At 41.7% G+C, this 25,792-nt stretch overlaps 3 protein-coding genes across 3 annotated transcripts in view; 1 reads left to right on the forward strand and 2 right to left on the reverse strand.

The window, feature by feature from the left end:
• Nucleotides 1-752: 752 nt before the first annotated feature.
• On the reverse strand, nt 753-9,468 carry stip1 (stress-induced phosphoprotein 1). Its single transcript, XM_069700657.1, has 14 exons — nt 9,371-9,468; nt 6,530-6,739; nt 6,305-6,446; nt 5,840-5,981; nt 5,361-5,526; nt 5,145-5,271; nt 4,697-4,799; nt 3,783-3,903; nt 3,474-3,570; nt 3,265-3,389; nt 3,108-3,144; nt 2,897-3,000; nt 1,819-1,991; nt 753-1,323 (listed from the first exon to the last, which is right to left on the reverse strand). Exons 1-14 carry the CDS (start codon nt 9,377-9,379, stop codon nt 1,251-1,253), a joined length of 1,629 nt encoding a protein of 542 aa, XP_069556758.1. The 5' UTR covers nt 9,380-9,468; the 3' UTR covers nt 753-1,250.
• A 3,291-nt stretch (nt 9,469-12,759) lies between these two features.
• On the forward strand, nt 12,760-16,968 carry LOC138622027 (spermatogenesis-associated protein 22). The gene is made up of 7 exons (XM_069700466.1): nt 12,760-12,793; nt 13,024-13,161; nt 14,333-14,522; nt 15,534-15,906; nt 16,017-16,140; nt 16,223-16,320; nt 16,777-16,968. Exons 1-7 carry the CDS (start codon nt 12,760-12,762, stop codon nt 16,966-16,968), a joined length of 1,149 nt encoding a protein of 382 aa, XP_069556567.1.
• A 1,981-nt stretch (nt 16,969-18,949) lies between these two features.
• The window catches only part of LOC138622125 (LHFPL tetraspan subfamily member 7 protein), a 111,268-nt gene continuing 104,425 nt past the window's right edge, over nt 18,950-25,792 (reverse strand). The window contains 1 exon segment of the mRNA XM_069700666.1: nt 18,950-19,794. Coding sequence (XP_069556767.1) covers nt 19,568-19,794 — 227 coding nt within the window. The 3' untranslated portion in view covers nt 18,950-19,567.

The following is a 25,792-nucleotide window of genomic DNA, read 5'->3' on the forward strand; positions in this document are numbered from 1 at the left end:
ATTATTCCCATTATCTTGATATGTTCAAGCCAGGCAAGTTTTGTATCGCTGTTCGTTAATTTCAGGCTTTAGAGAGCTAAAATCTTGAAGCCAACCAAAAAGCATCTACTCAGACTTTGATTACATTGGGGCAATGAAATTTGTACTTTTGCCCCACAAACAGAAACAGGTGGCCCTTATAGTAGCCTGATCTTAGATTTTAGTTATCAGGTGTCATTTTTAAGTGACTGGATATATATTGCTTATTCAGAAATAAGGCTTTTGTTAGACTTGAAATATGTAAAATTGACTTCTAAAAAGTACACGCATATCATTTCTGCCTATATGTGACTTCAGGAACGTCCCTCTTTTGTGTTCAGCCAACATAACCATCCATGTCAAACTATGGCTGATGGGAGAAATTCTTAAAACGTATTTGGATTCGGCAATCAAAAGCAGGTCTTTTTTTTTTTTTTTTTTTTTACATGGGACATAATCTTTGTTAGCCAATGTTATCTACACACCTTCCTCTGGCAAGTTAAAACCAGATCACTACATTGTGACACTTTGCCAGGTCACCACTTCGTGCCTCTCGATCACAAAGGTGACAGTAGCTGATACTTGTATGAAAAATAACAAAAATAATTCCTAAAAGGCTTGAAAGACTTCCAGCCTGTGTGTGAGCTGCAGGTGGACGGGGTAGATTGAGCTTTGTACCCGAGGTGTAGGAAATGACCAAAAGAGGAAGCACTGAGGAAAACAAATTTGACACCTCAACTTTAAACCACGTTTAGTCAAACCTTAAAAAGAAACACAGGTCAAGAACAATGACAAATGGTGACAACTTCAACTTGTTGTTATTCGAGTGGTTTTTGTTGTCATTTGCTTAAACCACGACGCGATAGGAATACAAGAACAGCTTCAGGGTGGATATCCCCGTTAAACACTGAGCATATGGGTGTACTGCATTTTGATGTTTATTTTAGGATGTGTTTATGCATCTGTACATATGAATCCAGTTTTTTTCCAAATGGTTTTCTGGAGTCTGCACATTTTCCAGATTACACACAAGATGCTTTCTTCAATACATTGCAAAAGTTGTGAGACTGCTTTAAAAAAAACATAACGTACACACAAAGTCTCAGTGAGACTGAGGACAATAGAATTTTGAATTTGAAGGCAAGAAAAGAGAGGATGTATTATTTTGGAGGGATCTGCATGTTGTTCCACTATTTCATTGGAGTTTCTTCACACGTGTGGCTCTCGTCTCATCAACGAATGGCTATCAGTCCAACATCAATGAGTTTCTGTATCTTCTGAGCAATAACTGGATTCTTTAAGTGGCTGAGGATCAAACAGGACAACAAAAAAAAAAGTTAACATCTTCACACATTTCAGAGGGTCACTGCATGTGTGCACCACACTGTGAGAATGCAGAGACACACACTGACACAAAAGCTGGCAAACGTACTCGCTACGAGGGCGAACTGATGACGGAGTAGTAAAATTGCATTATACATGGCCACAAATACCCAGAGCAGTAAGTTCCTGGTCTGAGTCAGAACTTTACAGCATAATACAAAAGAACCGGACAATTCAAAAATTCCCACATGAGCGGCTGTGAGGGGAAAACCTCTCTTAACAGGAAAGAACCTGCAACAGAACCAGGGGGCGGCCGTCTGCCTCACCCAGCTGGGGTGAGGAGAGAGCGGAGCTATTCCAACTATTACTATCAAATAAAGGCATAAAATACCCAAAACCTAATCTTTAAAACAAATATATTATTATTATTATACATATTATACATGTACTTATACATATATATTTTTTTAAACTTACTCGCTGAGTGCCTGAGGGTCCTTCTGCATTTGCTCGAGGATCATGCGCATGGCTGGGTCACTCATAATCTGCTGCACCTCGGGGTCAGACATGGCTCTTTTCTTCACATCCTCAGGACTGTCATTCCTCGTGGCCTGACTGACCATACAGCGCTGCATGCCCTCTGTGGCTTCCTGATGGTGGAGAGGGCACAGGATTAAAAAAAATGTCAATCACTCGGCTCCATCATGAACACAAAATGCTAATAAGAATAAGACTGATCAGTACTAGGAAACGTTACTTACTCTAAATTCTTAGGCTCTACGGTAACAATGAAAGCATACTGTGTGTTTAAGGTGTGTCCAAATGCAGTTTTGCTAGCTTAACGGCACAAAGTAAGGTGAATGGTACAAGGGAGTGGTACGTAGTGCCTAAATTACTCATAGGAGTACTTTGAGTCATGTAAAAGGAATGTCATTCTCCTTTCTCTTATAGATCCAGGTGAACTTGGACCTCGTGGTTCACTATTACCACAGCAGTAGTTGGAAAAACTCGCTTGTCTGCAGAGAAAACTAATCTGCTCATGCACAGACTCATGTACACAATAAAAAAATTTCACATTGTCTTTATTGTTTTGCATGTTTGTGCTTAGCTCCGCTTCACTGTGTGTAACAAGCCGAGTGCAAGAGTGTTGTGCACCCTCCAATGTAGACCCGTATAACTATCTCAATAAGGTTACAATTAATATTAATATTAATATTAAAAAAAAAAAAAAAAGCATTATTGGCTTATGTCCAGGTTAGTGTCAATATTTGCATAATCTTTTTCTGCTGCCTCAAGGAGTGATACTGCAACAATGCTCCTGACCATTTAAAGCCCAATACACCCATGGGTGCACATACGAGTTCAGTTACATTTGCTATTTAAACAACATGGGTGCTGGACAGGAAAATGACAACTGTCAGTCTGAAACTAGCAAAGATACATGAACTGTGCTCGTGAGATAGAGCCCCTGGATTTGTATTAAACCTTTTGGTGCTCAGTATTTGCTCAGATTTTACTTCCTACTTTCTAATTAATGTAGTGCCGTGTAAGATACCTTTGAGGAAGAGTCCAGCTCGAGAGCCTTCTGGTACACATCCATGGCTTTAGAAAAATCTTTCATGGCCTCCAAAGCACCTCCTTTACGCGTGTAGCCTTTTACTGTGGACAGATGTGTTCAGTTTGTTGTGAAGTCACAATGATTTGGCAGAAATCTAAACAGCGTATACACTCATTAAATTGTATTTAATAACACATTTTCTACTTACTGAAGGTGGGCTCCAGTTTGATGCACTCTTCACAATCCTGGCAAATACAAAAAGATTAGCATGGTCATTTGTTATCTATAAAGAAATTCACAGGCACGCTTTTTTTTATTAAGGTTTGAATAGACTTGTGGCGGTGATTGGTAAAGGCACCATGTACCTTCAGAGCAAGCTGAAACTCCAACAGCTTTGTGTAGCAGGCGGCTCTGTTACTGAAGAGTTTGGCATCATCGGGGTTTCTCTTGATGGCCTCCGAGTAATGTTTCATGGCTAAAGGGTAGTCTCCTGTGGGAAGGAAGAGAAGAAATCCTCTTTAGACAAGTTCTTAAACAAAGTATCAGATGACACTCAACCAACAAGCAGACACACCTTTCTGGAAGGCGTCGTTGCCCTTGCTCTTCTCTTCCAGAGCTAACTCAGGGTTGATGTAAGCTTGTTTCTCCTCTTCCTTCAGTATCTTCTCTGCCTGCAGAACAGGTATCAGAGTGTCAGTGAAGGTCTGATGCAGTTTTACAAAGTATGTTTTTTTCCACATTTAAAGCTTATGATAATCATCTACACACTAAATATCCATTTTGGAAGTAATTTTGATAATGAGGCATTATTATTGTGTAACCAAATTGCAGCGTTAGATGATTCATTCATTATCTGAAACCAGTATTTGTGAAGTCACTGCACCTGCTGAGACTTCTTGAGGACGTCAGGAGTGCGGTGCTCCGTCAAGCTCTTGTTGAAATACTGAACTGCCTCTTTGTATTTTTCCTGCTTGAAGTACGAGTTGCCGATTCGAGCCAGGGCCCTGTAAGCAGAGAGGAGACAGATGATCATGAACATGTTATTGCATCATTGTTGTTTCCTCAACTATAGAATAACTTACAGTAGGAGAGCTCTTAATTTATATAAAAGGGAAGTTTGGTCAACTCAGATTTGATTATATTTATGAAACTAATAACAGGAAACGACAGGAACACACCTGGGCCCAAAATTTTTAAATCGAATGGAAAGGCAATTTGTAGCCATAGGTGTGGAAAGCAATGGAGCAACACTGCCCCTTAATGGCTCCAGTCTGCCATCATAACTGATTTATCTTGTAAACTGCTCACTAAGAGGCCAGTTTCTTCAAAAGTGGTTGTTGGTCAAACAGCTTTGAATGATCCTTCACAGCTCTCTGATGTTAAAGAGATGAGGCTGTCTCCAACTGTTTTTCAAAACTTTCCGACAATCAGGCATTCACTCTGAGAAAAAAAATGGAGCCGAGGTTTGAACACCTCTCTCTCTCTCGCTCTTTATTTAATTGTAACAAAACTATTTCTGTCACTTTGGGCGGCGTCTGTGGCTCAGGATGACTCTGAAGCCCAAATTGCACCGGATGGTCAGGCCAGCACTTTACATGATAACATAAGATTGCGTGGTGCCTGTGAATGGAAAATTCAAACTGTAAAATGCTTCGGATAAAAGCAGCAATTTACATCTTCCCAAGCAGCCCCACATAACAGCAAGCTTTCCATTCCACTTACCAGCATGGACGTTCAGAACAACTATAATTACTGAAATCTCTTGAAAATGATTCACTTGGATCTTAAAGAACTCACTTTGCAATTTGTCTGTAGTCTTCTCGGTTCTCTCTGCCAACATCAATGGCCTTGTCACACAGCTCTCTGCACTTCTCAAACTCGCCCTTCTCGAAGTAGACAGCTGAAATGATAACAAAAAGTAGGATGCATTTAACATTTCAAGGAAAAAGCCTGAGTTGTACGTCATGTGAGCTGAGCTCAAATGTCAGTATTTCAGTGCATTTAATATTTCTGAAGGATTCACTGAGCAGCCCTGCGAGTCTGCATCAATTTGCATTTTTGAATGTCACATTTTTCCCAAGTTACAGATTTATTTGTAATGACGGGGACCTCGTATATCACAACTGTTACACAACCACAATCTATCACGAGGTTCTGTCTCAATAGGCCACCTGGATCAAGTCGATGTCTGTCAGCTCAAATGTGTGATTCTGATATTAGTTTTCCGGTGTGCGAGAATATGTACCTGCTTGATTAGATATATAAGTCATGTTGGTCGGGTCGTGCTTAATTGCCTCCTCGTAATGTTTCAGCGCCGTTTCAAAGTCCTTATTTTTATATGCAGCGTTCCCGAGTTCTTTCTCCTTCAAGGCCTGTTATAGAAAGAGGAAACAGAGGATGAACAAAACTAAAAGCGTGGTGATTCATCAGAAGATGTGACCAATACAATGACATGATTTACCTTTCTCTTGTTGTCAGGGAGGTCTTCCTCTTTGGGAGGAGGCGGCTGGGTCTCTCTGGGTTTAGGGGGAGGAGGAGGAGTGGGATCCTCTTCCTCCTCCATCTCAGAGAGGTTTAGTCCCAGCAGCACAGAGAGTGTAGTCATCACTCGGGGATCCTGCAGCTTCCTGCAAGACAGTCACACAAAGAGGTGCATCTCTAATACCACAGTATTCATGGCTGTTACACATTTTTGATTTTTATTCCATCTTTAGAAGTAGTATTTAGCTACTTTCAGACAAATTCCAGGAATGATATTGGACATTCACATACCTTACATTTCTCATGACTTCCCCAGACTTTTAATGCAATTTTAAATCTACTCCAAGTAACTACTTGCGACTCATCCTTTTGTTTGTCATTCCATCCTTTTCTCTCATATCAGAAAATGGCTTCAAACTTCATGAGTTCAAAAAGTTAAAAATGTTTAAATTCACATACGTGCCGAGCTCGGATGGTTTGTTCCTGAGCTGCTCCAGCAGTTCTTTGTAGCTCGGATCTGACAACAGCTCGCGAGTCCGAGGGTCATTCTCCAGCTTCTGATACAAGTTGGGCATGGCAAAGGGGTTCATCATTGTTTTCTCTGGTGGAGAAAACATGATCATTAGCGGAGCCTTCAGAGTGGACACATCCTCCACTAGTCGAGTAATGAATTCACCAGCTTTCTCTCTTCTGAACCTGTACTACTCACTCATTGTCTGAATGAATCACAACACTCAAAACTCAAGTGGACTGCCTCCTACCTTTTTGAAAACCTGAGCACATACAATCCCATTTTACTTTAGTGATCCTGTCAGCAGCCATCTTTAAATGCTTTACCCACATAGGAACACAAAACAACTCAGTTTTCACATCCTAATTGCTGTTTTTCTGCAGAAGAAAGACGTAACACATTCATGTTTTTACCTGCGAGGCGGGCCTCGATGTTCTGTAAGCCCTCCTTTAGCTGCTGATTATTTGACTCTTGTCGGAGTCCCTCATGATAAGTTGTTCTCGCATCCTCCAATCGGCCAAGGAACTCCAGCGCTGCAGCTTTGCGAGAGTAGCCCTGGTTGATCAAAATTGAAAGTGCTTAGATTGCATTATCAGTTTCAATTCCTGCTTTTCTTGTCAGAACAAAGTATATCTCACCTTGCCCCAGTCGGGCTTGATCTTGATGGTCTGACAGGCGTCCTGGAGAGCATTCTCATAATTGCCTTTCTTGGCGTAGGCAGCTGAGCGGTTACTGAACAGGACATGGTTTGACGGGTCCAGAGCCAATGCCTCAGTGTAGCAGCGTACAGCCTCGTCGATATTTCCTGCACTCAGAGCCTTGTTTCCCTGGTCTTTCAATGCTGAAACCTATGAAGCACATACAAACCAATTTAAAATACAACAGCTCTCCAGATCTAAATTCACTCTCATACAAAAGCACAACCACACAAGCCCTAATATAGATCTGCCTGTGGAAAATACATCTCTCACAGCTGCTACTGGCAGAACTGGATAAAGGAATTCACAAACATTCAGCTGTTCATGTCAGACAGGTGCACGATTGGTGCTGGAAGAAAATATCTATTGCATTAAAGCACATTCAGTCGTACAGGTGTAATCTACTCATGAGGAAAAAAAAAAAAAAAAAAGGAGTCAAGCGTTACAGCAAGATGGTCCGAATCAACCAAAAGGTGACTCCACTTTTTAAAATGTCAGTTTAAAATAATAAACAGTCCCTCATTCAGATCAAAACAGTGATTGCCTTTTGGTATTTTAAACTAAGAGGCAGTTTTCCCTGCAGCTGCATACAGATGTCATGGGTTACACAAAAGCAAAATATTCAGGTGATGCTACAAGAGGGCGGGAGAGAAAAAAAAAAAGTCTCCAGCACACCCCTTGTCACTTGTTGTTTGGCTGTTACAATTTGACAAGTGATCAGTTCACGCTGTGTCTTCACAGTATGTAACACAATTGATTTCACACCGAGCAGAAAGAAGCACCACACCGTTCTAAAAAAAGACACTCTCCATCCCCGCTGGTTTCACTTGTCGACTATGCGATAACACATTAATGATTATCCTGAGCGAGGAACAAGTTTTGACTGGCATGACTTTCTCTCCGCACTCACCGAGTCCAATCCAATCTGATCGGTTTAAACTATCTGAAGACACAAAAGATAGAAGACAGCAACATCCCCGTCCCCTGCATCGCTGTAGGGTGGGATTTGGGTGAATGATAGGCAGAGGAAGAATTTTCAGTAAATACTGTGCAGCTGTTTGATTAGTGTTATTAAGTAAAATTTACAGTGCGAGTATCATTTAGGGAAGTTCTAGGTGGTGCACAAGAGACGAACATAAACGTTTAGCTCAATAGCATTTGATTGTTGATGATGAAGCTTTTATTTGGGTACATTAAGTATTTCTTAATGATCTCATGGATGCTTCCTTGATGGGACTGATCTTTCCAAGGACCCGCCTTGCTCCTCGGGAGAGAACAAAATATACCAGCCAAGTGAGTGTGCGTCTTTCTTTGTATTATTATTCATCCTAATGGAGATTGCAACCAGACGGAGCATCATCTCCACCCGCTGCAGCGGGATGCTCCTAATATTCAAGGTGTGCATCACTGAAAAGGTCTCAAACGTAAACATACATAGGACTTCAAAAGATCTTTGACGCTGGAAGATTTGATGACATAGCGTCCTATCAAGTGTGCATCCTTTAGATGGTGATTGGTGCATCAGGAAATACTCTCTGATCCCTAATGTGCTTTTGCAGGTGCCGTCATTAGAACGGACGAATGATCCGTTATCAGATCCATTGTCCCAGATGCAAGTGAGACCTTTAGGTCTATTATATTTCAGATCATGAGTGTAAACTGTGAAGACACTGTGGGTGTGGATTAAGTCTACTCTACTTTGATATTTACAATCAAATTAGTCATGACTAATAGTAGTACAGCAAAGCGTTGACAATCAGTAGACTGAAACCCAAACCAAATGACGGGAATATTTCAGGGTCAACTCTTGCTGCCAGAAATGTTTAGTTCGGCTCAGTATTTATTTATTTTTATTTATTTATTTTAAAGTATAGAAATGGTCTTAAAATGAACCAGTCATTTAAAAACACTTCCGCCTTCTAACTGCGGTGTTCGACAGGTTGCGGCAGTTGTCGACTAAATGCGGCTGTCGTCATGGCAGCGGCGCCGCGCGCATCTAGAATGATCCTCCGCTGAGCGCAGCCTGCGGAAGTCGATCCAAAAATACGTCTTGCAGCATGTGCTACAGACGGACTGCCGCAGTTTAAGCTGTCGGTCCTCTGAAACAACGTGTTTATACAAAAATAAAAAATAAAACAAATAAAAAAAGGGTGTAGCGGGTGGAGGTGGCTTCCTTTTAGTCCGCCACCTTAAATAATCACACTGCTCACATTGAGAGCTAATGTTAGCTCCGAGGCGGTGACTTGCTAACCCGGGGAGCATCAAACGTGTTAGCGGACTAACGTGCCGCGAAGAGCCGCAAGGAAACAAACACCGGGAGCGTTTTCAGGGAGGAAACCTCCGGAAGATTGAAGTAATCTACGTTATTAACAGTCAGCTAACCTTGAGGTGTGCGGTTACTAAAAAAAAAAAAAAAAAAATCAGCCGCCAGCGAGCACGAATGACCCGAGTTTGTTTGTTTAAACTCAACACTTCCACTACATAATGTAGTGTCCGAGCCCCTCAGGACAACCTGGGGACAACCTGGGGACAAACCTCGGGACAAACCTGGGGACAAACCTCAGGACAACCTGGGGACAAACGGCTTCAACGCCAACACTACCGGAGTGATGCTAAGCTAACGAGCTAGCTGGTCGGACAGCGCGGATGTTCCTGTAACGACGCCGAGCGGAGAGTCTCTGCCGGGGACACGAGGAGACACCGCAGCCCGGAGGAAAGACGTCGATGGAGCTCCAGTACGTCCGTCTGATAATGGCGATAATCGAAAAGCGGGACACTCACTTTGTCCATGGTGCCAGCATGAGGTTCCTTCCAGAAACTACTGCGGACTTGGCGCCTCCCCCCCCTGAACGACGCGCGGGTTGCCAGATCGGGACGTAGGAAACCCGTAATTTACTGTTCGGATGTACGTTTCACCCGCGAGGAGCTTCTTATAATCCCCCGGTTTCAGAAACTTCCAGAAGATGAAGGTGGTGGGGAAAAAAAACAAACAAACAAAAACAACAACCACGGCTGTTGTTACTCAAGATGTGTTTGAGGTTACAGCAGAGGAACTGACTCGAAGTTATTCACAGCAGAAGTTTCGTGATCATTTGGAGCTCATCATTGCTTGGGATGACCTTTAAAAAAAACACCAAAAAAAAACAGTCTATGGGTGTGAAATAAACCCAAATAATCTGTGAATACATGCATTAGTAAAACGTAGCCTATAGGTTATGAAATGGGCTTTTTGTGGGATTTATGACATCATATAACACGTGTTATCATGGTGTCATCATTCATAGATACTCATTATTTTTTTGTACATAATATTACATCATATGATATTCCATGTTTATAATATGACATTCAGAAGGTCAATATTATAAAACGAGGTGTGGGTTTTCTGAGCATCACAACCAGGCTCTCTGTTGTTTTTACTACACTAATTATCATCAGTCTTTGAGGTTTGTCTCTCTCTCTTTGGCAGACTCAGGAAATTCTAGTGGTAGAAATGAACTACGTTTAATTAATTACTGTCCAGCTCGTTCTTGAGTATGTGATGCTATTTTATAGTTCCACTCCACAACATTTCAGAGGGAAATATCGTATTTGTATGTGTTATTCATTGGAATTACCATTTTAATATTTCACTCCACTACATTTATTTCACAGCTTTAGCCACGAGTTACTTTCAATATGAAGATTTGACATCATGGATAATTGAAAAAGCTTTTAAAACATAACATGTTTTTAAGGTTTAAACCAGGAGTTTATCCTTTTTGACTTCTGATGTCTTACAATAAGCAGTGTGTCGTCAGGGTCACATCTCAGATGTCTGTGAGTTGTTAACATTTCCACCAAAAAAACTTTTTATTTCTTTTACAATTCTCAAAGATTTGAGAAAATGTCAAAAACGGAGGACAGATTTGTAGCTTAGAACTGTGTTTTTTCTTCTTTCCTCTCCCAGTAATCACCTGACGACCTCTCAGATTTGTCTGCTGTCCCTGCACATAAAACTGGATATAAAATAGTTGAAATGACCTCCACTTTCAGCAGCTGCAACAGCAACATGGCGCTCACACTAATGCTTCAGTATTAAAAATACAATGATGTCATATAAGATAATACATCAGTCAGAGTTACAAACTAATACTTTACTCCTTCAAACAGCATGTAGCCAATATTTAAAGTCACACCAAGTGTTTACATAGCCTGTAGCATACGGGGAAGTTAATGAATGGGTTTGATTTACTGATGATCCAAGTCACTGTACAGCACAGGGGACCAGATAACCGTGTGTAACGGGGTTTCATCCTGAGCCAGCCTTTTTGAGGTGTAAGACCACAATAATATAACCCTTGTTAAAAAAAAAAAAAAGTGAAATACTGCATGTGAACAGTTTATTTTTGATAGGATAATCTCCTTTTAGCAGGAACATAAATCAATCATTTTCTGATCTGTTTTCTCTGAAGCAAAGGATGTAGTGGAGTCTATCTGAATAGACCATTCACGCTGCTGTTGCCATGGATTCCTAAATCCAGGAAACACAAGACAGACTAGCCAAGATCAAAGAGTGGCCTTCGAACTCTCTGCAAGGACGTCACACAGCCCCCTGAGGATGTGATTAGCTGAAGGCTCTGAGCAAAACGAGGGGCAGAGCTGGTACTATAGCCTTTGCCCTGGTCTTTTCTTATATATAGGCTCAGACCAAGATGGTGCCATCTCTATCTCCTGGCAACACCACCAGGATTCAGCCGAGGTCTAACATATCAGCATGTCATAACTGAGCTTTAACAAATGAGGTGAAGCCGATATGTGTCTGTCTCCTTCACAGATTTAGTACCCTCCAGTTCTTTGATAAGGATTTAAGTGCAAATGGGATTTTTGTGTTTTGCTGTTAGGGGAGGAGGATCCTGTGAGCAATTGTAGATTAAACTATATTGAAGAGGGTTTTAGAAGCACTGCTACATTTTTGTTTGCTCTCTCCTCCACTTTGATGTGGCAGGCAGAGGTAAACAGAATTTTGTCATCACACAAATAGACATGGATTTTAATTGTTTTATTTCTCAGTCTTGCTTTTTGACTGTCCCTGTAAATTCCTCTTTGAATAAGTGTTAATCACTGTTAAACCCTGAAAACGTCTCTACAAAGAGTCCCAACTTGCTTTATAATCCAATCCACTGAATTAAGATAGGAGTTGTGTTGTCATGTTTTGCACACTATAAAACATGCATATTCCTCTATTATTGTCTTATTGGGGTGGTAATGTTACAACTACTGTACTCTGGACACCATTATCGAAGGTGTTGCGTTCAAGACTTAGTATACAGTATGGTGCATATAATAACACCGGTTGTGGTGCCTTACACACTTTTCCCTCAATTATTGAAAAAAAAAAACTTCATTTAGATAAAATTTTGTATATACATAAAGTTATTCAGTAGGAACAATACATTATAAACTGAGCTATATATATTTTTTTTAAATACAAATCATAGCAACAACAGAAAATAGATAAATAAAAAGAACAACAATAATAATTAAACTAAAGGCTTTTCTCTCAATCTAAAAAAAACCAAACACGAAACGAGTGTTGCGCGTCACAAAAACGGCGTGTTGTTATTTTCCACCAAAAGTGAGTTTCTTGAATCCTTGAGCCGTCGTTAAGAACTCCGAGCTTCTCTGGGGATCCTGAAGGCGACACCGTCACTCCTGGTTTCAGCGCGTGCGCTTCACGTGCAGCCCACCAGCTCGCGCCGCTCTGCGAGGTAACTGAAAACAGTGTTCGTCTCTTTACTTCGTACTTCAGCTAACTTTTACCAACATAAATTAGTTTATAGTTAATATACAATGTTCATAGAAAAATTATTTTGGATGATGAAAGAAAAACACTTTTACCAGCTACCTGTATTTTTGACAGCTGTGACGTCACCTCGCGAGATGAGCTAAATTGAAGCTATCTCTTTTAGCGAACTAATTTATAATCTGACTTCACAGTACACGTGTTGATGGATTTGAAAAGACAAAGCAGTTGAACTTGTGAAGTCTTTTCAGGGGAGTGAACCCAACACTTTGTTTTACTTTGTTTGAGCCCAGTGACTGAGTCCCCTTCAAACCAGGACACCGGTTGAAAGGTGTTGTCCGTGTCGTTGCTCCCACCTGCTGGTGAACCAGTGTATGACACCGTAATGAGGAGACATGAAGACCAGCGACCCGCAGCAGGTTGGTAACAGAGATGTAGTTCACCATCTGCACACCAAAGATTCAGCTCCTCAAAGTTTGAAAACTGAAGTCAAAATTGGATTTGATTTGTATGACAGAAAAATCATAAATATATCCCAATAAAGTTATTCCAACGTGCTTTTTTTTTTTTTTTTTTGCCGTGTGGGACCATATCCAAGGAAAAAGTCCACTGTCCTGCTGATTTGTGTCTCGCCTGCTGTCTCCATCAGGGTGCCTCCCTGTGCCGCTCTTTAACCAGAAGAAAAGAAACAGGGTGCCTTTGACGTCTGTTCCCTCTGAGAATGAATTCTTTTCCCACAGTGACTACATGGCGGGCACCAGCTCAGCCACATCTCACAGCACATCAGGTGAAGTGTTCAGTCTCACAGACTGCGGTGTGTTTCTGTCACTAGGGGGCAGTACACCCGCAGAGAAATACAGTGGAACTACACTATGGGCCTGATTTACACTCCTGACATCTCAAATAAAGGGAACTGAATTGCGTGTTTGTTCAGAAAGTGTGCACATTTATTTTTGACCCATCTTGCGGATGATTTACTCAGAATAATTGCGTTTTGACATCAGGTGCAAATCGTTGTATTTAAATGAGGGGTTTGCGTGTTGAAGTGATTCCAGCAGTTCTGACAGAACGACCGTTAAAGGAGGAAGAAAATCTGATCCCATTGAAATGAATGTCCAAGCAGAGACACGCTGGAACCACCCAGAGGCAGGAAAATGCTGAGTCGTAAGAAGTTTTGACGTTGCTGGTATTTCACGGCTCCTCGTACTGTTGGCTGTCAATCATCATTCAGTTCATTCAATAACTAAAAAATGTCATCTCTGGACAGATGATATGTCTGAATATTTTTTCCCTCTGTCATTTCAAAAATGTTTCTACGGCCGTAAGAACACGTTCTCAACGTATTCTTTAGTTTCCTGCGTCTTCTTCTCACCACAATAAGAGCAGCCGTCTCTCCAGATGTTCACACCTGATTAACATCTTCAGTCGTACTAAAATACACAACAATCACTTCTCTTATTTCTACTTCCAGTAAATATCGTTGCAGGTGCTAAATTGTTCTATTTGAATGTTCCTTCCCAGTATTTTGCACCTTTAAGCAGAAACGGCCAATGTTACATAAGCATGCAGGCAAACACGCAAAATGGACAACGTGTGTTAAATTGAACATTTGAAAGACGCGATCCTCACTGCACGTCGTTAGTAGATCAGACGGGACATTTTTTCACGGGTGGTGTGAAGTTTGCGTGTGATTTTACACACGCAAACTGTTAGTAAATCAGTCCCATATATGTAGTAAGTGACCTTAAACAATTTCTGGATGTTTTTTGTTTTTAAAAAAAAAAAGTAAAAATCTTGTTTTTTAATGTTTTCAATGTCTGTCTGCTTAAAATCACAATCTACAGCTGCATCACACGTGACACAGTGGACAGTATTGTAAATCAGTAAGAAGTAAGATAAGCATTTACAGCTACAGACAAAGGAGGCTGGTATTACATTGAAAATGTGTCGTCCCTCAGGAAGCTATGGATGTTACCAGTCCTCAGGTCCATCGTCTGGTGCTCCTCGAAGCCACCAATCTTACAGACAGAGCGCCCCACAGGCTGCTCCTCCCCAGCAGTATGGCAGCAACAGACCTGCTCCTGGACCGGCCCGTACAATGAGAGCCTATACACCCATACCACATCCATACAACGCTGGAAACGGAAGGTATCGTTTCCTGACTGTCTTACTATTATGATTAATACTGTGCCTTGTTGCATCTCTTAAAGTACATCAACAATAAAAAAAAAAAAACTGTTGAAAAATCTGAAAGTCAGACCAACCGGATGTTTAAAGTTCCCAACAATGAAAAAGTTGATAACAATTTAGATATGTGAGAAAAAGGTGGAAAAGTTCACAGAAATCAGGACAATAATCATTTCTAGCAGCATTTCACAGCATCTTGGAGCCAGTGATGTTATTTACCATCCAGCAGAAACAGTGTTTGCAAAACATAGATATATATACAACATTTCAGTTTGATTTGATTTTGACTGTGAAATCAGCCTGTAACATTGTTTCAGAACACTTTACAATCACAAAAGCACACGCGGCCATGAAACAAATTACAAACAACATCAAAAACACCACGGTGAAAATAAATGTGAAAAAACCCAGGCCGTAGGCGGCAGGACTAATGGACGGCTCAGGGTCACCTAAACCATCCTCTAACTATCAAATTGATCAAATAAGAAAGTTTGACGCCTGATCGTCAAAGTAAAGGCGACGTCTGCTTTCTGAGTCAAACCTGGAGCTGGTTTGACAGAAGAGGAGCCGAACATCTAAAGGCTCTGCCTCTCATTCTTTACTGTGAAGCTCGAGGAAGCACAGGTAAGCCTGCGCTCTGAGAGCCCCGGGCTCTGTTCAGATAATACAATACCACGAGGTCTTTTAAATATGGCGGTGCTTGGTCATTAAAGGACTTGTTAAAGGGGAATGATTTTAAATTCTGTTCTTGACTGCATCATTTCGAATCATCCGAAGGCTTTTCAGAGAGTTGCTTGCAAATCTTGATTATCCAGATCTACAATAGTCCAGCCTAAAAGTGACAAACGCATGGACAAATATTTTAGCATCTCGCTGAGACAGGATGTCAAATGATTTCAGAAGACAGTATAACATGAGATTTTAATTTTAGATGACAAAACGTTTAAAGGAGGGTTTGTATTTTCATTTCAGCTCCGTGATGGGTCAGACCAACAACCCAGGCAGACAGCCGGACTCCAGCTCCGGTGTGAACTCCAGACAAGACCAATATCGAGCCCCTCGCGGCAGTGAAAGCACACAAAACAAGCCACCACCCCACGCAGGGTTCCCTCAGATGGGCCAGCAGTCCTCCTGCAGACCACCTGCTTCCACACAGCAGTATTCCCAGCAGGTTGGACCTCCTGCTCCTCCGGTCCCACCACCCAGGAGGCCCTCAGATCATGCTGTGCTGCCACAGAACAACTCCTGGAAATTTACTAACAGCTTTGAGTCAGTACAGATATCCACCTTTGAGGGAAAAAGGAGCTCAAATAAACATCAGACTGCTCGACCGACTCCAACTAAGGTAGGAATGTAAAATATGTCATAATATATATTTCACAATCTGCCATCCAAGTTTCATGTTATTGTCAGTGATCAGTGCAACATTTGTATGCTTGTTTTTTCTGTGTTCAGCAGGAAACATTTCCAGAGAAGCCAGCTGTTGAAAACTCCCTGAGGATCCTGACTGCAGTTATTGATGGCATGAGACACTGGAGTCAGTTTAAAGACAAAGCGCTTTACTTATTTGAGATATTTGGTGAGTTGATTTGCTGTCTCTGCTGTGGTCCGGTAAGCATCTGTAAACACCATTAATCTGAGAAGCTGTGCTTCTTCCTCAGCTACTCTGGACTCTGCGGTCACAGTGGGTCGCTACGGAGCCAAGAGCTTCCTCATGAGAGACGGCAAGGAGGTTGTGCAGTGTGTCTTTTATGAAAATGTGAGTTGGAAAGAAAAGAACATTGACTTCATGTATTTTAGAAGACAATGCAGATTTGCAAAGAAGAACTTTCTTTGAGTCTCTTCAGCTTCAGTCAGATGAATTAAGGTGAAGTTAGTAAACCTTTTAGTATGTGCAGTATGTACAAGGGTGGATCAAAAGGTTCAGGGACTGTTTCTGTTGCCTGTGAACGGAGAGCAGCAGCGAGCAGGGGGAAGAAATAACACCGTGACGAGTAAGTATTCCAAGTTTCGTCGCTCGATGAACATCAGTGACGTGACTTGGAGTGTAAAGAAAATGTCAACATCGTCAATCGCCTTGATTTGAATTCAGGGGCTTTCACATCTGATCAAACCGTGGAGGAATTGGTGATTTAGAAATACTGAATATATTGTCAATTCAATGAAATAGCGCTGCAGTCTGCCCGAACCGTCCCTCCTGCCTTTTGTCCAACAGGAGCAGGCACTTCCCCGCCTCATCCGTGGTCAGGTCCATCGCTGCGTGGGGAACTATGACCGCAGCAGAGACGTCCTGGTGTGTATGTCCGTCAGACCCGGCCTGCCCTCGGAGCTGAGGAACGCTCAGGAGGCCGTCAAAGCCTGCGATGCAGAAATGAGAGTGCTGGTGAAATCACTCAGTGAAGTGTGAGCACGACGAGGTGCCGTCAGCTGTAGACGGAGATTCATTAGAGATAAGCTGAGTGCTGTATTCTCTAACTTGTTACGGTTGGAAATCCAAGTAGTTTTAAAAAACACGTTTCAGGTACTGTTCAAGTTTTGGACCTGTAGAGGGAGCTCTTTACATTCACTTGTTCTCTGACAGCTGAATTCACTTGCATGTTCTCACTTCGCTGTTTTTGTATTTATTTGTGAACAAAATAAAAAAATAATTTAATGAAATCCTTAAGGGAAAGCACAGCCTCTCTTTTTTTTTTTATAAGTTAGCAAACATTTTTATTAAAAAGGAAATTCACAGAACAGCAAACATTTGGAGGTTAATTCATGTAAAGCAACCACGATGAGGTAATATCTCAAAATATATCTTTGAAAAACGGGTCAGTTAAGAATAACGTGATATCAAGTACAGTTAGTTTATTTACAGTCAAACATCACAATGGAAAAAAACAAGAATTCTACTCTACCAAAACAGTTTCACCAGTGCTGAGACTTTACACACAATGGTTCAACAAATAGGGGAATAAATCCAGTGCAGTCACGCCAGTCATTCCCACACAGTCAAGCACAGTATGAGGTCCAATACAATACCAACAGTTCTCTCCTCATCTTTGAAATATGGCAACATAATCACAGTAATTTTCTTCATGTCGGGACATGTCATTATGGGAACCCAAATTTGGGAATTATTTAAAAGTTGAACCCATTAGCAACCCGTTATTAAACACGAATACGCACATAAACACCCACTAGAAAAGGGAGTCAAGCTGGATGAAATTGGCAGTGTACAGGGACAGTAAGTGGAGAGGTGGACATTTTGTCCTTGGAGCATGACGGGGAACGGTGCCAGCGCTTAAAAAGGAGAAATGGGTTGACGAAAACACACCAACGCATTAGTTTATTTGAGGAGCTAATTATTTGAAGCCACGTTTTACACATACCGCGAATAATGTGTCGGCTCAGCAATGATAACCAAAGTTCAGTTTGTACAGCTCCCTCTTCTTCCACTCCCATTCAAAAGCACATTAAGACAAGGATGCCAGGAATTAATCTGTTAGCTGCATGTCACCACCTCTTAACACAGCAATTCAAATGATTTACCTCTTCTTAATAACTGGAAGAAATCATCTCAGGGCGTAATTGAACACAAGTACATAAGCTTTTCCTTTTTTTCCCCTCTCTCTTCTCTTCCATTATCTCCAAGGATTCGAAGACATCTCTCTTTTTTCCCCCGCTGGAACATTTTCTCAAGTTAATGAGATCATACTGCATCAAGTACAGGAGAAACACTTTACCGCTGAGAAGGAAACAAAAAAAAGTTCACATCACACAACAGGATCCACAGTTTTTCAGCAGAAAAAGATGATTACCTGAAACTTGTATTAAATACTTGTCTTGGTTATGTTAAAAGGCACAAGTTGGTCAGATCACATTTCAAATCTAGATCAATTGTTCTACCATTAACAAAGCCCATCATGCATTTTGGACAAAATTCCCACATCTTTCAGCCTTTTGCGATCATTTTTCTTTCCTGAATTAGAGTATTTAGTATTGTGTGTTGTAGACAGAAAAAAAACAACAAGCGCATTTCATTACACAAACAAATCTGGGAAAAGGGTTGACAAAAGGATGCAGTATCCCAACATCTTTTTTTTTTTTTTTTTTTTTTTTTTTAAACAACACTGCTCTGAAACTACTACTTGTCATAATGATTCGCTTCCTTGTTAGAGAAGGTTTCCATTTGTCCTCTCGGCAGGTCTGATGCTGTTGTTTTTTTTTCTTTCTTTGTGACAGTTACTAAATGTCTTTGAAAGCTAAAACGTCTTCTCGACTCCCGGCGGTTCACTGCCCGGTCACAAGACTGGAAGGCAGAAAAAAGCCTGGAGAGAAAAGTCCTTCAAGGAGTTCTCTTATCAACGTGATGTTTTGAAAACTCAGACATCCGCTGCGTGAAATCCAGACTTTATTTACAGTCTCAGCACAAAACAGTGGAGATGCAACTCCTTTCAAGTTGAGACTCAGATCGAGTCCAAGAATTCTCCCAAACTTCGACCGCTCACATTTTCTCTCTTGTTGAGTTTAGTGTTCTTCAAAACTTCTCATTAAAACATTGTTGGATTGCTCGAGTCATACCGCCACGTAAAGTCATGCTTCCACTCTCATATTCCAGTCTGTTTTTGGAATGTTACAAACAAACAAAAACAAAGGTAAACACTTAAGATTTTTTAGCAAGTACTTGTTTTGTTTGTGGTCATTTTTATCGAGTTCATCTTCAGACTGCATCGTCTCCAAAACTGACATGAAGGAAACAGGTATGTCCATTTTAAATCCAACATAAAACATTTGAATGAACTGAATTTGAATTAATTACATAGGAGATGCAGGAAGACGGTGTTTGTTGTCGTAGTGTCCGCTTTAGTTATCGCTGAGTCGGGCTTCCCATGTCGCATCGCCCTTAAAAACAAGATGCAGGTGTCTTTTCTCGACTTGAGGCCCAGGACAGAGAGAGGTGGGCAGGAGGCGGGGGAGGGGAGGGGAGGGAGAGGGGGAGGGAGAGGGGAAACAAGACATGACTATAAGAGCGTGGGTAAAGGGGTGGGGGACAGCTGCTCCTTCGGCGCGTATTTGGCAAAAAAGGGCAAGAAGACGGTGAGCATGACTCCCACTATAGCCAGCATGTAGCCCCAGCCGATCTGGCACTCTCCGGCGTAGTAGATGTCCGAGTCCCCGCAGAAGGACCTGACCAGGGACGAGTTGAGGCCGAAAGGATAGACCAGCAGTCCGGCAGCCATGATGAACACTGCAGAGAGCACACGAGACATACAGGAGCACGTTAGATAGCGTAGAGTACAGAAAACATTAAAGGGATGGTGTTCATTCATGTTTATTGGAGTTTATTCCTTCACAGATGAAATCTCACAAGATCAAACTTTTTTTTAAAGAACAAAAAAACTATTTTTAATTTGTTTAATTTCTTTGGTGGTATGTATGGTAAGTTTGGTTTTATTAGTCCAACTTTTAAGATATCTCTTTCTGCCGACACCCCAGTGGAACAGAGGTAAAGAGATTCAATTTGTACTTTTTACTTAAGAAATCATACAAACCGGTTGATCAAGACAGATGTTTTTGCAAAAAATTTAAATGAATGTTAACCGTTATTTATCCAGAGTTTCACTCAGGAGGTCACGTCTCTATCAGGACGCCTTGATCTCATTCACACCTGGAAGCAGCTTCACTGGACCAGCTGGGAGTTGGTTACTTTGCTAAAGGGCACAACGGCGGTGCTAACGGAGGGACACGCAAGTGTGTTACTTTCTGGTCACAAGCTGGCTTCTCTCTAAGCTTTAACACAAGACTGCAGTCTAAAGGCAAGTAAGAAAATGTGTTTATTTTAGATAGATAGATAGATAGATAGATAGATAGATAGATAGATAGATAGATAGATAGATAGATAGATAGATAGATAGATAGATAGATAGATACTTTATTAATCCCTCAGAGGGAATTTTTTATGTTATAGCAGTATGTACAGGGATACAAAATATTGAATATGATTTAAAAAAAAAAAGCACATTCTATACAATAAAATAAGGTAAAATAATATTAAATAAACTAAACTAAACAAAACAAAACTAACCTAAACCTAAACAACAGTGCAATGAATTAGAACAAAACAACATACAAAACAGCAGTGCAAGGGTGTTATTTTTGTGTGATCGATTTGGCCAGAGGTGATTTATTGTACAGTCTTATTGCAGTGGGCAGGAATGATTTCCTGTATCAGTCCTTGTGACATTATTATTACCTTTTATTATAGTTTTTTGTCATTGGTGCTGTAAAGATCATGAAAGTCTAGTTAGTGATTGCCATTCAAATAACTGCGATTACATTTTTTTACATTTTTAAGTTAATTTTATGTCACTGTTATAGTATAAGCTTAATCCTAGTGTAATAACACGTATAGACTTTATAAAGAAGAGGAGCCGTTTATTGACTGTGGTGTTTGGCCCGGTTAAATCCATGATGTCAATGTCAATAGATCCAAAGAGCAATCGAAATGCGGTCGCTTGAATATTAGTAGTTAAGCTCCTGAAGACAAACAGCAAGTGGCACTAATTCTCCTCTCGTGACATCATCAAAGTGACGGAAATCTGACATTTCTGTTGGTTTTATTCAGCTGTTTTTGTACAAGTGAATGGAAACTATCATAAAGAACAAAACTATTAGTCAGCTCATAATCACAGTCAGGCTATTCTGTAATAATCATGACAGGTGTAACTGTCATTTGTTGAACCGACACTTTAACATCCTGATGGTCGGTGTGTTGTTGTGCCAGCAGAGAGCCACTTGGTGGCAGTAGAGGTTTTACAGACACACCGTGACTCAGAGTCAAGTGTAATTTAGAAACTTCATCAGAGCTGAAGTGGCTCCTTTTGCACTCAGACTTTTGATTTGCTGCCTCGTTTCCCATATATAAAAATGAATTATGAGCTTTATAATTGTAGAAGTCCATCGGTGGCAGAACAGAGCTTTTAATGAATTAAACAACAAAAACACAGATGAACCCTCATGTCCTGAATCCATTTGCAATCCTCATTTCAAAAACTACACACACACACACACACACACACACACACACACACACACACACACACACACACACACACACACACACACACACACACACACACACACACACACACACACACACACACACACACACACACACACACTTCTACAGTGATCAGCTTTCTCAGACTCTCCTCAGCACCCATGCAGCCAGCTCACTTTTACAAATTGAGTCAACTCTCCTAGCTTGCGCTGCCAAGCAGTTATCGACTGTGCTACAGGCTATCACCGCTGCTCTTAGTCATTGTGCCGGCTGGATTTCCATTACAATTCAAGGTGTCGTAGTTGTTTTAGCGTTGGAGAGACGGAGCTTCTGCGAAAGCTTGAACTTGCGATAGTGAGCAGCTCTCTCGAAAACACAACAAACAGATCTTTTATTACGCCGTATCGATTCCAGGAGATGTCGGTTTTCTTGCTTTCAAGAGCAGCTGCTTCATGGTCAGTGGGAAGCAGCACTCATGTGAGAGCTGCAGCGGTGTTTGAGCATCAAATCGATGGTTTGTGTGGGCAGTGAACGACGATGAGGAAGTAGGAAGCTTTCAGTGATGCTCTAGTTGCACACCGGGGGCTTTGGGGATGACCGTTAGGGAAAAAAAGCTGAACGATGGGGAGGAAACAAAGACACAGGTATCTGCTGAGGGTCGTCTGTTAAGCCTCCTCGAGTGTCTCTCTGGAGATCACTGGCGGCCTTCCTCTCATCTTTGATCATCACAAACCTGCTCACAGCTCCCAGCTCTCCATGAGGCCTCATGTTTTATCTGCAGGGGCCCAACGCCTCGAAGCTCACTGCCTAATGACACTTTAATGACCTTCTTTATCAAACTATCCTCGGCTTTTGTGCAAGAAACACAAAGACCCAGGCGTGTGGTTCCAGCCGCCTCCCTGCTACACTGAACTGATGAAATTTAAAGCTAACCTAAAAACAGGGAGACGAACAACAGCACGGCATAACCCCAAAATAATCCATCCAGGATTGAAACTCAGGCAGCAGTCTGTAAGAAGTGTCAGGTAAGCAGAGCGAGGGCTGGATTTTATCAATCAGACCAGGACGCCATGCAGGACACTTGTCTGGATCAGATAAGCTGCGGCTCGGGCTGACTGCATCTCTTTAAGCCTTTAATGAGAGGAGGCGCTTTGAAAATCTGTAAAATCAACCTCATATCAGAGGCTGTAACTCGGAATAGATCAATTTTATCCATTAAATCTGAAAGGGATGAAACCAAAACAAGCTATTCACATGTCACACGTCAAGGGGAATTTCACTGATTCTACAGATCAGATTCCAGACTACTATGAGGTCGGATCATAAAGTTCCTTCTTAGACTGCTCCTGCCATTCGCAAATGGTGCACAGCGTCGTGATGTGCACCGAGCACAGAGAGGATATAACCTCTGTGAGTAAGTAATTCAAGTTTTGTCACTTGATCAACATCAGCACCTGAGTTACACTGTTTTGTGAGCAATCTGGGCACGAGCAGGTGGCTCACATCATTCTTTGTGTCAAACTTTTGAAATCAGCAACAGAGACCTTTTAAACGCTTCAGGAAGCCTACAACAATAAAGCAATGAGCCCGAAGAGGTGTTTTGAGTGACATTTGCGTCTCCGAGCGCAACTTCACTGGTCAAAGAAACTGAAAATGGCGAATCAAGTCAGGAGAACAACGGGGAGGTTTTTCTATGACATTTACGGGGCACTGCACCAAGAATCTGTCCCCCAGGGTCCGACTGTCAACACGGACTTTTCTGAAATGTCAATGCGCCCGCTCATAACATACTGTAAACACACAAGTTTACTGCCCACAACAACACAATGGTTGCTCCACACCACCCCAACGCACTGGATCTGTCTCCCTGCAGGTTCTTTCTGTTCCTCAACAATTTGTCACAAACTTTATTTATGCGCTCTCTGCTCCAGTTTCAGGTGTGTGGAGAAATTGCAGATGCGCCGGCCCACTGCTCAGAGAAACATTTGTAACTAAGGTGCTGATGTGTGAAAAAACTTATCTAAAGCCTTTTGTCTCTCTGGAGGAAGCTGCGTGGCTCCTAAGAAATTGCCTCAAGTGATGTCACTTGAGTCAGCGTTGTTTGAGGCGGAGGACGACTTTGTAACTTTGAAAGAAGCGACCTCATCAGACCTGTCTGCTTCAGGCCATAGAGGCTTAAGGCTACATTTGCTCCCCAGACACACTAAAATCTCTGACCACAATGTTGGCAGTTGGGTTGCATTGTGGGTAATGTAGGCACACCGTTTAACAAGCAGGAAGAAAATGAGTAAAGAAAAAAAAAAGACCCTCTTGTTCTGCTGCGTTTATGTTTAATTATTTTGTATTAAATGTCCTTTGAGAGTCGGACACTGACTGTGTGACACTGCACAGGATGGATGATGATTGGTTTATAACGTGGGACTAATCCCATGACGAATGGGCGATGGGATGACATAGGTTGATATGACACCATGATGCCGTGCAGGGAGACTGAAACCTGAACATGTTCGTGGCTCGCACAACCAGGACGCCCACTTAACATGGCAAACTGAACCTCTGGGTTACTGACATCACCGGCTGGAAAATAAAGGGCCGAGTCAGCAGGTAATGATTTAAAAGAGCTGCTCAGATCATATGACAGCACAGTTTCTAACAACACCTTACTGTTGTTGGTTTCAACAACACAAAGCAAAATAATCCACCATTGAGCTTCGAACAAAGACGTGTTAACATAGACAAACTCAAATTCTCCTTTAAACACAGGCACAGGAGGTTTTAAGAGTCTTGCTCAGTAGCCATCGGGCAGTAAAGAGCTCAGTTGGTCCACCCTTTACTTCCTAATGGACCCAAGCAGCAGACAGTTTACTAACCTCCCAACAACCAATCAAAGGTCTGCGTTTAAAGACGGGATGTAAGGTCTGCAGCTCGGCTCGACCTCTCCCCACAGAGAGGAGTAAAAGTGGAGAGAGTGTCAGCCCCAATCAGACGAGTCCTGCTGAGTCCACGAGGCTATCATAATGGCTCAGAGATGATGAGGCAGTGAATAATGGAGAGGTTAGTCAAGTTAGCTGGGCACTAATGTGTCCCAGTTTCACTGCAAACATACCACACAGTGCTGGGGTGTGTGTGTGTGTGTGTGTGTGTGTGTGTGTGTGTGTGTGTGTGTGTGTGTGTGTGTGTGTGTGTGGTGGGAGGGGGTGGGGGAGGGGGATTGTCAAAGTGCGTGTTGAGTCACAGGAAAGACAGCAAGACAGGAACTTCTTGGATATTTAGAGTTATTCGTAGCCGTGTGCTACATTTTATCATCCACAATAATAGCGGTATAATTTGTAATATTATAAGAGAAATGTATTGCGTGATAATGGAAGTATTTTGACTTGTTGAGAGCATTACTCAGATGTAAGTAACTTACGCACAGTAACAAAAAGCATGGCAGAGAGCGGCTCCACAGTGGAGGAGCTACTTCTAACAACATGAGCGACTTCACTGTGTGAAAGTGGTTTGGTTCCAAATGATCAGGTACAACAAACCACAGTAACATAATTGTTTTCGCTCAATATTTGAAGCTCAACTGTTACATTAAGGCTGACAAATCTATAACATTTATTTTGTTACCATTTCACGGTTCCTCACAGCAAGAAGCTTCTACGTTTGAACCTCGGCTGGGGTCTTTCTGTGTGGAGTTTGCATGTTCTTTGTTAATTATTAAATCTAAATTGCCTGTAGCTGTGAATCAGAATCAGAATCAGGTTTATTGGCCGGGTATGTTTAAACATACAATGAATTTGACTCCGGTTGTAGCTTCTCTCTCAATGTGTGTGAATGTGAATGGCTGTCTGTCTTTCTGTGATGGACCCAGTGAGCCGGGATAGACACCAGCCCCTCGTGACCCTGTTGAGGATAAAGCGGGTATAGATAATGGAAGAAGTTGGAGTTCCCCACGTTTTCCACATGGGACACGTGATCACATGTATGACACATGTTTACCACATGCTGCAACATTCAATTCAATTCAATTCAATTCAATTCAACTTTATTTATATAGCGCCAAATCATAACACGGTTATTTCATGGCACTTAACACATTAACGTCCTTACAGCAAGACGTTACAATATTATACAGAGAAACCCAACAATTCCAACATATGCTGCAACACATGATAACTATGTGTGGATAGTTTATGGA

The sequence above is a fragment of the Brachyistius frenatus genome, unplaced genomic scaffold, assembly GCF_029030835.1.
Source record: "Brachyistius frenatus isolate BFR_SWC_R1_liver_20210118 unplaced genomic scaffold, ASM2903083v1 Contig_34, whole genome shotgun sequence".
Taxonomy (NCBI): Eukaryota; Metazoa; Chordata; class Actinopteri; family Embiotocidae; genus Brachyistius; species Brachyistius frenatus.

What these genes read in the sequence shown, in the direction of transcription:
- stip1 (XM_069700657.1), bottom strand. An exon ending in TCAAGCCCGACTGGGGCAAG is followed by an intron (nt 6,447 to 6,529) that starts GTGAGATATACT and finishes TTGATCAACCAG; the next exon opens with GGCTACTCTCGCAAAGCTGC. An exon ending in TTATATATCTAATCAAGCAG is followed by an intron (nt 4,800 to 5,144) that starts GTACATATTCTC and finishes TTATCATTTCAG; the next exon opens with CTGTCTACTTCGAGAAGGGC.
- LOC138622027 (XM_069700466.1), top strand. Translation starts at nt 12,760, where the DNA reads ATGAGGAGACATGAAGACCAGCGACCCGCAGCAG. An exon ending in TACAACGCTGGAAACGGAAG is followed by an intron (nt 14,523 to 15,533) that starts GTATCGTTTCCT and finishes TTTTCATTTCAG; the next exon opens with CTCCGTGATGGGTCAGACCA. An exon ending in CTCGACCGACTCCAACTAAG is followed by an intron (nt 15,907 to 16,016) that starts GTAGGAATGTAA and finishes TTCTGTGTTCAG; the next exon opens with CAGGAAACATTTCCAGAGAA.